This window comes from Acipenser ruthenus, chromosome 16 (genome assembly GCF_902713425.1).
Source record: "Acipenser ruthenus chromosome 16, fAciRut3.2 maternal haplotype, whole genome shotgun sequence".
Classification (NCBI taxonomy): domain Eukaryota; kingdom Metazoa; phylum Chordata; class Actinopteri; order Acipenseriformes; family Acipenseridae; genus Acipenser; species Acipenser ruthenus.
The window spans coordinates 16,008,198-16,022,899 of record NC_081204.1 but is presented as its reverse complement, the minus strand read 5'-3'; the positions used below and the strand labels follow the sequence as shown (position 1 = coordinate 16,022,899).

Sequence of the window (14,702 nt, the reverse complement as noted above, 5' to 3'; positions counted from 1 at the left end):
TGGAGTCCCCATCACAATGGGTTTTTGCAACTGGTAGAACAGTGAGTGACTCAAGAGAAAGGGTAGGCACTGAATGAACCCCCTCTATTAAACTCTCTTGATCATTTAAAGCAACATTGTAGCAATCCTTTTTGATCTGGGCCTGTTTTGTGCTGAATCACGCAAAGAAACTGATATTCATAGCCTAGTTGTTATTGTTCACTGATGATCATTTGTAAGCTACGGGCTTTCAGTACCTAACTATTAAAGCACAGCCTTTGGGTGGGTCTGGTTTTGAGGCTGTTGTGTCTGTAAACTTGGCCAGCTTTCAAACAGCAACAAAGAGGAGCAGCCTGGAGCCTTTCATCACTTTAAAAGCAATATAACAGCTGTGCTGCTGGGTGTGCGTGTGGAGCAGGTATTCATAATCACTTCAAGAGAAAGGGCGCTCCAGCTAGTCCAGGGCAGGCTTGAGGCATGGAGACTGAACTGCTCCCTCCCTCACCCCCCTTCAGAAAGGGCGCTCCCTCCAGTCCAGGGCAGGCTTGAGGCATAAAGACAAAACTGCTCCCTCCCTCACCCTAATTCAGAAAGGGCGCTCCCTCCAGTCCAGGGCAGGCTTGAGGCATGGAGGCTGAACTGCTCCCTGCAGTCCAGGGCAGAGAAGAAAAGGCATTACTACACACATCACCTCTTGCTGCTGCAGGTAGTAGGGGAGAATACCTGTTTAGTTCAGAGGGAAAGGCAAAGCTTGTGTTTATTGTCTCTTTATTGGGATGTAAAGAAACTAGAAAGCCAGCAAGGTGTGCAGTATGATAATGCACTAGACTCTGGAGGCTAGGGTTTGAATCAGCTCACGTTCACTACATAGCGTCTAGTGTATTCCACATCACATCCACCACACAATTCGGCAACGTCAGTCTTCACCTGAGGGGCCCAGGACTGAATTACAGAAAGGGGTCGTATTGCTCTGACTAGGTGTGTTTTAACAGTGCAAGGCATGTTTCTCACTATATAGTTCAAATATTTAATGTTAAATAAATGAATAGTATTTTGCACTGCCGTGTACAATACAACAGACTACGACAGGAGCACACTGATTCGGTGTACAATGCTGCAGTAGATTCAGTCATGTAGGGCTGGCGCTATTTTTATTTATTTATTTATTTTTTTACTTTTTGAAATGTTCGCTATTGATTTACCAGCAATTGTCTTCTCCAGTGCCCCTTTTGGGACATTGGGCCCCGAGGAAACTTCCCCTGTCTCTCCGTCCTCTCGGAGGGCCTGTAGTACACACGACTGAAGACTATAGTACTGCTTTTCACAACAGCACAATGATCTGTACCTGCTTGTGTTCACGATTGACTTTCTTTTTTAAAACATGCGCTGCTGCGGTCCAGCAGTGGGCTTAGTTGTGTTTAAAAGCCAGCGCGTGGTAAACGTTTATTTCATTAGTATTATTTTGAACCTCGTTCCTGGTGATATAAGCGCCAGCTCTCATGAGTTTAAAAAATCTTTGCAATTCTTTTTTTCTTAGTTGTTGTTTGTTGTTGTTATTTTTCTCTGGGTGTTCGCCAGCCCCACCTGGTGGTTGACGGCAGACGTGCTCCTGCAATCACAGTGCTCTTCAAAGCGCATGCCCGCTCCGAGCTCACTGGACTAGTCTCTATGGACTGCGCAGGATGGCAGCGGGACCGCAGCTTCTTACTTTATTTGTATCGCTCAACTTCTTTTTTAACTGCTACGGAATATCTCCCACGGTCAGTTCAGAGAAGCTGGCATCCGAAACATGTGGGCGGCAGGTAAAGAAAGACTCTCTTGTTTTTACTTGAAGTGAAGAAACTAATTTATACAATGTAACAGCCAGCCTCTGTGATACAGCTGGTGGCAGCTGTGGCGAGGGGCTTCAGAAAACGCGTGGGGTATTTGAACTGTGTTTTGAGTTGATATAATACCACCACTACCACTACCACTACTAATAATAATAGTGCACGCAACGTGGAAATGTGGGGTTGTTTTTAAAAAATCTTGTGATAACACATATGTAACGTACAGGTACTGTATGGTTATTTAAAAAAAAACAGTATTCCAGCGCAGTAACTACTGGGGCATTTAACTACAGTGAAAGGTGTGACCCATACAAAACACAAAAACATTTAGACATTCCTTTTATAACATGGTGCTGTTTTTTGTGTTTGACTTTTGACGTGTTATTTGTATTATTATTGTTTTTGCCCGAGTTCTAATTCTGTTGTGTGGGTAACAATAGTTAATACAATACTCGCAGCTAACAAATATGTACCTTCCCCGTGCAAATGATGAGAATTTGGAGAGCACTGTCTTAGTTTTGAAAGTGATGCAGTTCTAGTCGTGGTTCTGTTGCTGCAGCTCCCAGGAGGGGGGTAGTGGGGTGAGTGTTTGTTCTGGTTTATCTGCCCCGGAGCACATTGTGAAGAAGTCATTGTGCTGGTCCCTTTGTCACCGGCTCTGCATGGCCCGACCTGCCCTTTGAATGCCGTGGTGCATTCGTCCGCCTTTTGTCATTTTAATGAAAGCGGAGACACTTGTTTTCAGACAGGCATATAAAACCAGTGAGCCGGAACAGTTAGGAAATCTTTGAATCTTTCACTCTTTTCAAGTCTCTTTCTCGTTGTCTCCAAATATTATGTTTTATTGTTGAAGAAAGTTTGTAATTTGATCTTGTTTCAAAATATAAATAACGACTTTGTTTAATATGAGTTACTAAATCAATATAAAAATATAGGTTTTTAAATTGATAAAAAAAAAAAAAAACTATTGAAATACAATGCTGGCGTTTTAGATGTTTTCACATGCATTGCTTTGCATTTGTTTTCGGTTATTGCGCGTGTTTTTGTACCGGTATTTGTTGATTTTTGGAAATGACATTCTTGTCTGACAAGTCCCCGGTCTGTGCCATTTGACACGCTATTGAATGACTGATTAGCTGTGGAAGGAATGGGCTGCTCGGGGGCAGCGACGGTGCCTTTGAAGTGATCCCCCCCATAGGAAGTCAAGGTTATTAGCGCTATTGAAATTCCTCAGCGCTTCCTCACGGAAACCACAGGCCACTTCACCCCCCCCCCCCCCCCTCCCCCCCCCCCGGAACACGGCGGGGGCTGGACAACAAGGCGAGTAGTATGAAGAGTTGCATACACTCTGTAAAACACTTTGCTAGATTAAAAGGTTCATTTATAAACCCATATTAAAGTATTACCTATAGTCATTCCTGTAAAATTATAACAAAAACACTACCCCCCCCCCCACTCCTCCTTTTATTATGAGCCATATCATGTATAACCCCCTGCTGCTGCAAGTACTTAACATGGCTAATTAGATCCCATACTGACAAGCAGGGAGGACGCTGATGTCCCTGCAGCTAAAAACATGCTTTGGGGAATGCAAACAATATAGAGCGTCAACAAGCCCTGCTTTCACTGTGATTAAAGCACAGCCCTGCTTTCACTCTGATTAAAGCACAGCCCTGCTTTCACTGTGATTAAAGCACAGCCCTGCTTTCACTCTGATTAAAGCACAGCCCTGCTTTCACTCTGATTAAAGCACAGCCCTGCTTTCACTCTGATTAAAGCACAGCCCTGCTTTCACTCTGATTAAAGCACCGCCCTGCTTTCACTCTGATTAAAGCACAGCCCTGCTTTCACTCTGATTAAAGCACAGCCCTGCTTTCACTCTGATTAAAGCACAGCCCTGCTTTCACTCTGATTAAAGCACAGCCCTGCTTTCACTCTGATTAAAGCACCGCCCTGCTTTCACTCTGATTAAAGCACCGCCCTGCTTTCACTCTGATTAAAGCACAGCCCTGCTTTCACTCTGATTAAAGCACAGCCCTGCTTTCACTCTGATTAAAGCACAGCCGTGCTTTCACTCTGATTAAAGCACCGCCCTGCTTTCACTCTGATTAAAGCACCGCCCTGCTTTCACTCTGATTAAAGCACAGCCCTGCTTTCACTCTGATTAAAGCACAGCCCTGCTTTCACTCTGATTAAAGCACAGCCCTGCTTTCACTCTGATTAAAGCACAGTGCACATCTTATGGACTAATGTTGTTATCAGAATTGTGGGATTCTGCTAGAAATGCATGAGGTGAGTATCCCATTCCAGATATCACACTGCAAAATCAAAAGAAGCCAGTATTTATTCAGGTTCTGAAAACTCCTCAGAGACGGAAATAACACCCCCATTGCATAGCAGTTTGATCCTTTACTATGAGTTTAATAAGACACACCTGAGCTTGTTACTGTACCTATATATACACTGTGGCTAAGCAAGCACATATTCAAACCTGGCATCCCTGCACTTGAGCCATCTGCATTTAGTCAATCGCCTTGTACCGGCACCTGAATCTAAACACTGGATGCTGTATAAAGCACTGCTTGTGTCTTGCGGAGAGCATTGAGAGAATAGACTGTACCTTGCAAACAGCCCTGTGCAGTGCTTTGTAGTTCAGTCCAATGCCTGGCTTGTCAGAGGCACTTCCAGGCTTTTCTGTGTGTTTCAGGACCAGTGAAATGTTAATACCTATTCAGCCAAGGCCAGCTTTCCATAGTGCTGCAAATCCGTGGCCTATACAAAATGCACTGCATAGTCCTTGATTATTGCCTGGAATCACCACCCAGCTAAAAACGACTTCTCTGCGAGGGGAGATTGAAACCGAGTCAATACTTCTATTAATAATTATAATTGAACATGTTAAGGAATGTGTTTCTCCTTCGTTTCTGCCTTTTTATTTTCTTTAGTTTGGATCGTTTGGATTATTTTGACTTGCTTCTCTAGTTTTAAAAGGTAATCGTTTGAACCCTAATTAAGGTTGGTGTGCTGATGCTTATCAGAAGTAGTGGCAGGTGGTGCAATAGTATATACAGTATATTTGTTTAGGACAAATATATTCCTAAAAAACAATGGTTAGTTAAAGAGCAAGTAGCTTTCTTTCCCCGATTCTCTTCGTATTGTATGTTCTGCTCTGCACCATTCTGAGTGCTGTTTTATTATTTGTATGCTTTTATTGTCTTGGGATCACTTGTGATGAAAGGTGTTATATAAATGATCTATTTAAAGTTCAACATCTGGCATGTTCTAGCAGCATAGATTAGCTTTGTGCTGTTCTCAATAAGATAATTTCATTTTCCAACATCTCTCTGGAGAAGAATGACGTTGTGAGCTGCCGGCCATTCATCTGCACTGTGACAAGGGAAGGTATTGCTGGGGGATGTTCCTGAGCCTTCAAAACCAGCCATCCAGCCCACTGACCTCTCACGAGTTTTGTATGGGGCTGTGGGAAAGTCACTGGTTGACTAGCTCTGAATCAGGGAAAATCTCCAGATCGCTTTAGTGAATGTGGAACCAGGGCTTTTCAGATGCACTGGCCCCTTCAGCAGCCAAATTCCTGCTGTTCCAGAACAATGTCTCTAGCACTTAAATGGAGGAATGCTAAAAGTGGCTTTAGGAGTTAAGTCTGGGTAACATGGGGAAGGAGAATGGAGAGTGGCTGTGTTTTTCTGGGGGGGGCCGGGGGGGCCGGGGGGGGGTTTGAAGGGGTTTATAGCGCTGAATCCTTCGTATTTAAATGACTGCGAGTGGCTTAGTGCCATACCTTTGTTATGAGTTCAACTACTAGCTAGAGGCTCTCCTTAAATGCATAAAACATACAGGAAACGATTCTCCTTCCAGAACTGTCTGTTTCCCATTTCAACAAACATCTGATTTGAATGAAGTGCAGGGAAGGAGCTGCAGTGATCTTGGTGAGGGAGTCGGGGCTGTGCTGTGGCTCCAGGCAGCCTGATTGAGAGGCATTGGAAGCTGCAGGGATCTTGGTGAGGGAGTCGGGGCTGTGCTGTGGCTCCAGGCAGCCTGATTGAGAGGCATTGGAAGCTGTAGTGATATTGGTAAGGGAGTCGAGGCTAAGCTGTGGCTCCAGGCAGCCTGATTGAGAGGCATTGGAAGCTGCAGTGATCTTGGTGAGGGAGTTGGGGCTAAGCTGTGGCTCCAGGCAGCCTGATTGAGAGGCATTGGAAGCTGCAGTGTTCTTGGTGAGGGAGTCGGGGCTGTGCTGTGGCTCCAGGCAGCCTGATTGAGAGGCATTGGAAGCTGCAGTGATCTTGGTGAAGGAGTCGGGGCTGTGCTGTGGCTCCAGGCAGCCTGATTGAGAGGCATTGGAAGCTGCAGGGATCTTGGTGAGGGAGTCGGGGCTGTGCTGTGGCTCCAGGCAGCCTGATTGAGAGGCATTGGAAGCTGTAGTGTTCTTGGTGAGGGGGTTGGGGCTGTGCTGTGGCTCCAGGCAGCCTGATTGAGAGGCATTGGAAGCTGCAGTGATCTTGGTGAGGGGGTTGGGGCTGTTCTGTGGCTCCAGGCAGCCTGATTGAGAGGCATTGGAAGCTGCAGTGATCTTGGTGAGGGGGTTGGGGCTGTGCTGTGGCTCCAGGCAGCCTGATTGAGAGGCATTGGAAGCTGCAGTGATCTTGGTGAAGGAGTCGGGGCTGTGCTGTGGCTCCAGGCAGCCTGATTGAGAGGCATTGGAAGCTGCAGTGATCTTGGTGAGGGGGTTGGGGCTGTGCTGTGGCTCCAGGCAGCCTGATTGAGAGGCATTGGAAGCTGCAGTGATCTTGGTGAGGGAGTCGGGGCTGTGCTGTGGCTCCAGGCAGCCTGATTGAGAGGCATTGGAAGCTGCAGTGTTCTTGGTGAGGGGGTTGGGGCTGTGCTGTGGCTCCAGGCAGCCTGATTGAGAGGCATTGGAAGCTGCAGTGATCTTGGTGAGGGGGTTGGGGCTGTGCTGTGGCTCCAGGCAGCCTGATTGAGAGGCATTGGAAGCTGCAGTGATCTTGGTGAGGGGGTTGGGGCTGTGCTGTGGCTCCAGGCAGCCTGATTGAGAGGCATTGGAAGCTGCAGTGATCTTGGTGAAGGAGTCGGGGCTGTGCTGTGGCTCCAGGCAGCCTGATTGAGAGGCATTGGAAGCTGCAGTGATCTTGGTGAGGGGGTTGGGGCTGTGCTGTGGCTTCAGGCAGCCTGATTGAGAGGCATTGGAAGCTGCAGTGATCTTGGTGAGGGAGTCGGGGCTGGCTGTGGCTCCAGGCAGCCTGATTGAGAGGCATTGGAAGCTGCAGTGATCTTGGTGAGGGGGTTGGGGCTGTGCTGTGGCTCCAGGCAGCCTGATTGAGAGGCATTGGAAGCTGCAGTGATCTTGGTGAAGGAGTCGGGGCTGTGCTGTGGCTCCAGGCAGCCTGATTGAGAGCCATTGGAAGCTGCAGTGATCTTGGTGAGGGAGTCGGGGCTTGGCTGTGGTTCCAGGCAGCCTGATTGAGAGCCATTGGAAGCAATTACTGCAGTGATCTTGGTGAGGGAGTCGGGGCTGTGCTGTGGTTCCAGGCAGCCTGATTGAGAGGCATTGGAAGCTGCAGTGATCTTGGTGAGGGGGTTGGGGCTGTACTGTGGCTCCAGGCAGCCTGATTGAGAGGCATTGGAAGCTGCAGTGATCTGGTGAGGGGGTTGGGGCTGTGCTGTGGCTCCAGGCAGTCTGATTGAGAGGCATTGGAAGCTGCAGTGATCTTGGTGAGGGGGTTGGGGCTGTGCTGTGGCTCCAGGCAGCCTGATTGAGAGGCATTGGAAGCTGCAGTGATCTTGGTGAGGGGGTTGGGGCTGGACTGTGGCTCCAGGCAGCCTGATTGAGAGGCATTGGAAGCAGTTACTGCAGGGATCCCTTTTGCATGAGGGACAGGTGGAAAGGCTAGTTTTTCAGAATGCTTTCCAGAACAAGAGCTCTGGCTCTGTCAGCATTGATTCAACACTTCACATTGTTTAACAGGAGCTTCATCCATAACAATTTGACACTGAATATAGAAATACTAAAAGTTAAATTGAATGTCTAACATTTTGACTTCAAGCATTTCTCAGTGAAGACATTGAGAGAGACTTTTTACATTAAAAAAAAAAAAAACACTCTGTAGTAAGAATTTTCATTTTACTTTTGTATTCCAATTTTTATATTCATTTTCACCTAAATTATTAAAGTACGATTGCCTGCTTGTCTTTGTGTCTACATTGTCTTCAGTTATCGCACATACCTGCATGCAGTCAATCACATACCTGTCTGTCAGTGTGCCCTGTATGTAATCAGGATATCTATATCCAGATATCATTGTAGGTATACCCATATCCTAATCACATACCTGTCTGTCAGTGTGCCCTGTATGTAATCAGGATATCTACAGTGCCTATAGAAAATCTACACCCCCTTTCAAAATGTTCAACTTCTGTTGCCTTATAGTCTGGAATTAAAATGCATTAAAATTGTTTTTTTTTTTGTTTTTTTTTTTTGTTTTTTTTAAATTTATCTACACACCCTACCCCACAACTTCCAAGTGAAAAAAATATTCTAGAAATTTGTAGAAAATGAATTAAAAATAAAAACTGAAATTGCTTGGTTGGATAAGTGTCCACCCCCTTGTAATAGCAATTCTAAATTAGCTCAAGTGTAACCAATCGCCTTCAAAATCACACACCAAGTTAAGTGGCCTCCACCGGTGTTAAATTGTAGTGATTCACATGATTTCAGGATAAATTCAGCAGTTCCTGTAGGTTCCCTCTGCTGGGTAGTGCATTTCAAAGCAAAGATTCAACCATGAGCACCAAAGGCGCTTTCAAAAGAACTCCGGGACAAAGTTGTTGAAAGCTACAGGTCAGGGGATGGGTATAAAAAAAATATCAAAGGCCTTTTAATATCCCTTGGAGCACGGTCAAGACGATTATTAAGAAGTGGAAGGTGTATGGCACCACCAAGACCCTGCCTAGATCAGGCCGTCCCTCCAAACTGGATGACTAAGCAAGAAGGAGACTGGTTAAAGAGGCTACCAAGAGGCCAATGGTAACTTTGCAAGAGCTACAGGCTTTTATGGCCAAGACTGGTCAAAGTGTGCATGTGATAACAATATCTCAAGCACTCCACAAATCTGGCCTGTATGGTAGGGTGGCAAGAAGGAAGCCATTACTCAAGAAAGCCCACCTTGAATCCCATTTTGAAGTATGCAAAAAACACTCAGGAGATTCTGTAGCCATGTGGCAAAAGGTTTTGTGGTCTGATGAAACTAAAATGGAACTTTTTGGCCTAAATGCAAAGCGTTATGTTTGGCGCAAACCCAACACAGCGCATCACCCAAAGAACACCATCCCTACTGTGAAGCATGGTGGTGGCAGCATCATGTTATGGGATGTTTCTCATCAGCAGGGACTGGGGCACTTGTCAGGAAAGAAGGGAAAATGAATGGAGCAAAGTACAGAGAAGTCCTTGAAGAAAACCTGCTGCCCTCTGCAAGAAAGCTGAAACTGGGACGGAAGTTCACCTTTCAGCATGACAACGACCCAAAGCACACAGCCAAAGCTACACTGGAGTGGCTAAGGAACAAAAAGGTAAATGTCCTTGAGTGGCCCAGTCCGAGCCCCGACCTAAATCCAATCGAAAATTTGTGGCATGACTTGAAGATTGCTGTCCATCAACGCTCCCCAAGGAACTTGACAGAGCTTGAACAGTTTTGTAAAGAAGAATGGTCAAATATTGCCAAATCTAGGTGTGCAAAGTTGGTAGAGACCTATCCCAACAGACTCACAGCTGTAATTGCTGCCAAAGGTGCTTCCACCAAGTATTAACTCAGGGGGCTGGAGACTTAACCAATTATGATCTTTCAGTTTTTTATTTTTAATATATAATTTTTTTTTCTCAATAAAAACTTTTTTCCCCTTAACAGTGTGGAGTATGGTGTGTAGATAAGTGGAAAAAAAAATCCTCATTTAAATGCATGAAACTCTGAGGCACTGACACAACAAAATGTGAAAAAAGTTCAAGGGGATGTAGACTTTCTATAGGCACTGTATATCCGGATCTCATTGCAGGTATACCCACATCCTGATCACATACCTGCCTGTTGGTGTCCCCTGTGTGTAATCAGGATATCTATATCCGGATCTCATTGCAGGTATACCCACATCCTGATCACATACCTGCCTGTTGGTGTCCCCTGTGTGTAATCAGGATATCTATATCCGGATCTCATTGCAGGTATACCCACATCCTGTGCTGCTCATAGGAAAGCCCTCCTCTCAAAACTGTTTTGTTGGATTGTAATCAAGAAACGACGAGTGCGTTTTCTTAAAGCCCTGTTAATACACCTAGGGCTGTATTCACAAAACATTTAACAGAGCAAGGATGTTATAAACAAAAAAACATTGGGGCTTAATGAAGAGAATCTGTATGAGCCTTAGTTGTTTCTTGATAATTCTGTAGTATTATAAGTTTGTTTGTTCGTTTTACAAAAAAATAGTAACTTTCACATGTCTGCAAGTTTAAACTGTTCTGAGTGACGTTTCTCCAATAATGAGCATCGCACCACCTTTCAGGGGTGTGGTGTTTGGGAATCTGCAGTGGATTGGCCTGGAACTGGTTTATACTGGATACAGAAAGACCTGCCACCTGAGCTCCGGTTATCAGCCTCCAGGGCAGGTGCTGATGATACGAGACTCCATGTGCAGTGGGATACAGGCGGGCTCCAGGGCTGGTGCTGATGATACGAGACTCCATGTGTAGTGGGATAGAGGCGGGCTCCATGGCAGGTGTTGTGTGCATGCAGTGGAAGAGCTGAGTGACTCCTGCAGCCCCACATGGCGCGGACGTGTGTGAAGCTTCAACACAATGCTTGCTCTATGACCGATGGCCACCTTTTCTCCATGTGTGGGATGACCTTGAGAAATAATGGCAGTATGATTTTGAGTGCTTTGCAGCATAAACAGCTTGATAGACGAAAGCCATCGACTCGAGGGGTGAGCAGCCCCCCATGGAGGTGGAATGGCTTCATTGTATTAGAGATGTTAATAGTTGAGAGTTTAAACATTTTCCAAGTCTTACATTTTTTTACACATCATAAATCACCTGGGAAAACATTTCTCAGCTTTGACTCAGGAGTGCTCACCTGGAGAGAGGATTTCTCTTGAGATGTTCGCAGTGCCTCCAGATCATGCGCCCTCCTGCAAGTGTCAGATTGTGGGGATAGCTGGAGGTGTCTCTCCCTCTGTACATCCACCCATCTGTGTCCCTCTTAGATTTTTACACGCGTCTTGTTCAAGACAAGTTCATCAACTATTTCTGACACTGAAGGCTCTGACGTTGTATTCCAGCTGTGGCAGGGGGTGTAAGTTACTGCATTCAGATGCTTATTAGTATAATAACAGTAATGTGTGTTTCTGTGAGGGACAGCCCTTTACCTGCTGCAAGTGTTTCTGTGTCTGGACGTTTTCCTGCAGCCTGGTTCTCTATTTGAAGAGCTCTCCCCTCGTGTGTGTGCCTTGCTGTGCTTCTCAAGGCCTGCGGGCAACGCTACATACTTCCAGAGGGCAGGGCTGCACTGTCTCACTCCCATCCCATATTTCTCCAACCAGCAGCTTCTCTCCACACAAACCCCCCTCCCCCTCAAATCTGTTTACTCTTGCAAAGCACTCCACAATGAAGCGCTCCATGACAAAGCGCTCCACGATGCCATGGCTGCTCTTTAAACATGCAATAAGTAATATGAGCAGGCATTTTTATGTGATGCTAATCCGGATGTATGCCTTATCGTATTGTAAATAAAAAGTGGCTTAAGTTACACTTTTTAGATTCCTATTTTAAGAAACGCACTGGAATCACTATTGACAGTGACAGTCGCATGAAGAAACAGTGATGCTGGCCTCCCAGAGAGGTGATGTAGGTCAGTGGTTCCCAAACTGTGAAAACATTTTGTGTAACCATGAAGACGTGTTTTAAGCGTGATTTTTTTATTAGAGCTTCATTTATTAAGTGTTGTGTGTGTTCTCGAGTTGGACCCCCTCATCAGTTTTACTCCCAAAGTGGTCTAATGATATGTATGTAGCTCATTAAATAGTGAAACCTGTGTTCAAATGCTAGTAGGCCCGACAGTGCTGACCAATCCATTTTCAAATTGGAGAACAACAACTGAAAAATGTAGCGATCGACAAAACAGCACTTCACATGTTTCAGTAGCTGTGAATTTTTTTCACCCCCCATATTTTGGACTAAAATCCTGTCTATGGGAGCAGCTGTCTGTCTGTCTGTCTGTCTGTCTGTCGTGCTCCTGTGCTTTGTTCTGCATGACCGTTGTCTATGCCGACATGCCTGGGCTTGTTACAATGGTACCAGAGCTCTGTTTGAACAGTAGCTGATAAAGCAGTCTGTTCTAGTGCAGTGCAGATTCAGATTGTGGAGGCCCAGTATCAGTCCTGCTGTGGCTCATGAATGTATACCTGCGGGGCTACAGGAGTGTGTGCGTGTGTTTAATTCTCTCCCAGGTCACCTTTCTCAAAGAATTCCCCACAGTAAACAACTGCTTGTGTCAGTTTGTGTGCCTGCCGCTGGGACTACCTTCAGGGAATGGAAATGGAGAGGGGAACTATCTTGGTAAAATATTGTAGTTGGGGATGGAAATAAGACTCCTATTGTACAGCATGCCCCCCCCCCCCTTTTTCCAGGTGTTGAGCTTGATTAACCACTTGATTAGGTAACAAGCTCTGGTGTGTATTATTAAACTCCTAGTAAAACCAGGACTGGATCAAATTGCTGTGCAATGGGTGTCTTATTTCCACCCGATACTGGTTGGGTTCAGTTGTCTCTGGATCAAATAATCAACTGTGATCTTTTCTTTTGGAAAAACATATTGTAAATGTGTCTGTGTAGTTACTGTAATTCTACTGTAATGATGTGACTGGATCTACTTTACAGACTTTGAATAAATGGCGCTAATGACCCGTAGTTATACTGATTTGTATAAAAGTGGTTGCTTTAGTTCTATCGGATCTCGTCGTGTTTACTCCTGCATTGCGTACCTCACGGTGCTTGTGTGACGGCACTACAAAACCAGCCAGGCAACCCCTCTGGCCTTTAAAATGCATGTGCATGTGCATGTGTGTGTGTGTGTGGCGGGGATCCCAACTGGAAACAGCCTTCAGTTCCTGTGGAGTCCATCAGCCGTGAGGGATGCATGTTGTGGATTGTGTCCAGGTGTGTATACGGCAGACAGCTTGCCTCACACACAGGCACGTATTGTTCAGAGACACTGGCATGTTTTACAATTACACACTATTTTTCAGGTTCATCCAATTTTTGCATTTTTTTTTGCAATTTTTTTTATTAGACATAATAAAAACATTAAAGATTTTGCAGAACACAAACAGAACAGAAGCAAACTTTTTTTGGTTCAGTGCTGCAGGGACATCACCCGTGTGGGAGAGGCTACTGCTGCGCAAACACTAAAAAAAACAACTTCTTTACAAAATCCCAACACAGGTAAATGCATGATATTGAGAGATTTTACTACGTGTTCTTCTGTTAATGTTGTCTATGTCATACAGGGCCCTTGTTCATTGATGTATGTCGGTAAAACAACACAGCCCTTGAAGACCCGTATTAATGACACAAAGGTACTATATGGAAAAATGATACCAACTATCCTTTAGCTGTACATTTTAATAAAAAACAGCATTCCATATCTGATCTGGTATTTTGGGCTTTGGAAATTTTGGAAAATTGGCTTTAGAGGTGGCTCAGTTGACAAACGACTCTTGAGAAGGGAAAGTTTTTGGATATATTTTTTGAATTCTTTTGAAGACTTAATGAAGACTAACTATGGGTCTTTTTTCTACAATGTAGTATGTATGTATGTATGCCTCTGTTCATTATTCAAGTTGCACAGTAAAAAGAAAAAAGTAACTTAGTAAAAGAATATCTAGTGGTTTTGTGTACAGATTGAATGTTTAATATAAAAAGTATGGTGCTTTGCCTTTTGTTTTCGTTTCTGTACCTAATTACTTATTCGTATTTTCAGTTGTTTTTGATTTGTTCTAATTGTCAATAGAAGGTTTGTGACGTAAAGGTGATTAATCACCTGTGGAAAATTGAGTGTATAAAAAAGGGGTTTTCCTCTGTATCAAAATAAGTCTACTTACGATTAAGAATCTGTCGAAACATGTTGATTTTGTTTGCTTTTTTGTTTTCTAAAAAATGTGAAGAGAAAAGCGAAAATAAAAAATAAGAATGGAAATAATTTGTTAATAAATTAGTTTTGTGAAGAATTGGTTGTCTTTTTCACTCGAATCAGTAACCCCTCTGTAAAACATGTCGGTACCCCCTCTGTAAAACATGTCGGTACCCCCTCTGTAAAACATTATTATTATTATTATTATTATTATTTATTTCTTAGCAGACGCCCTTATCCAGGGCGACTTACAATCGCAAGCAAATACAAATACATTCAAGTGTTACAATATAAGTCATACAATAAGAACAAGAAATAGAATAATTCTCAAGTGTGACAAATCACAATTCAATAATACAGCAGATAATAGTGAAAGTTACATCAGGATATGATTAAATAGTGATAGTTACATCAGGATATGATTAAGTACAAAATACTACAGATTAAACACTTGGCAGATTACAATATAGGTACAGGAATAAATGCAGTAAAATAGGGGGCAGATAAGAGCAAAATAAAGCATATTTAAATGAAGGGTGATAGTGTCCCAGGATACAACAGAGGAGTTCTACAGGTGCTGTTTGAAGAGGTGAGTCTTAAGGAGGCGCCGGAATGTGGTCAGGGACTGGGCAGGGACATGTCGGTACCCCCTCTGTAAACGTGTTCCTCTGGTGTTCCGTGG

General features: G+C 44.4%; 1 protein-coding gene across 2 annotated transcripts in view; it reads left to right on the top strand.

Annotated features, from left to right (window-relative positions):
- The first annotated feature begins 936 nt into the window (after positions 1–936).
- The window catches only part of LOC117414156 (interleukin-17 receptor D), a 46,783-nt gene continuing 33,017 nt past the window's right edge, over positions 937–14,702 (top strand). The window contains exon 1 of one of the 2 annotated variants that reach the window (XM_058988914.1): positions 937–957. Coding sequence is in view for 1 of the 2 variants with exons in the window: in XM_058988913.1 (XP_058844896.1) it covers positions 1,662–1,781 (120 nt within the window). In the remaining variant the exon portion in view is untranslated. Of the gene's footprint in view, positions 958–1,563; positions 1,782–14,702 lie in introns of those variants that run through there. The other variant, XM_058988913.1, reaches the window with a different exon arrangement.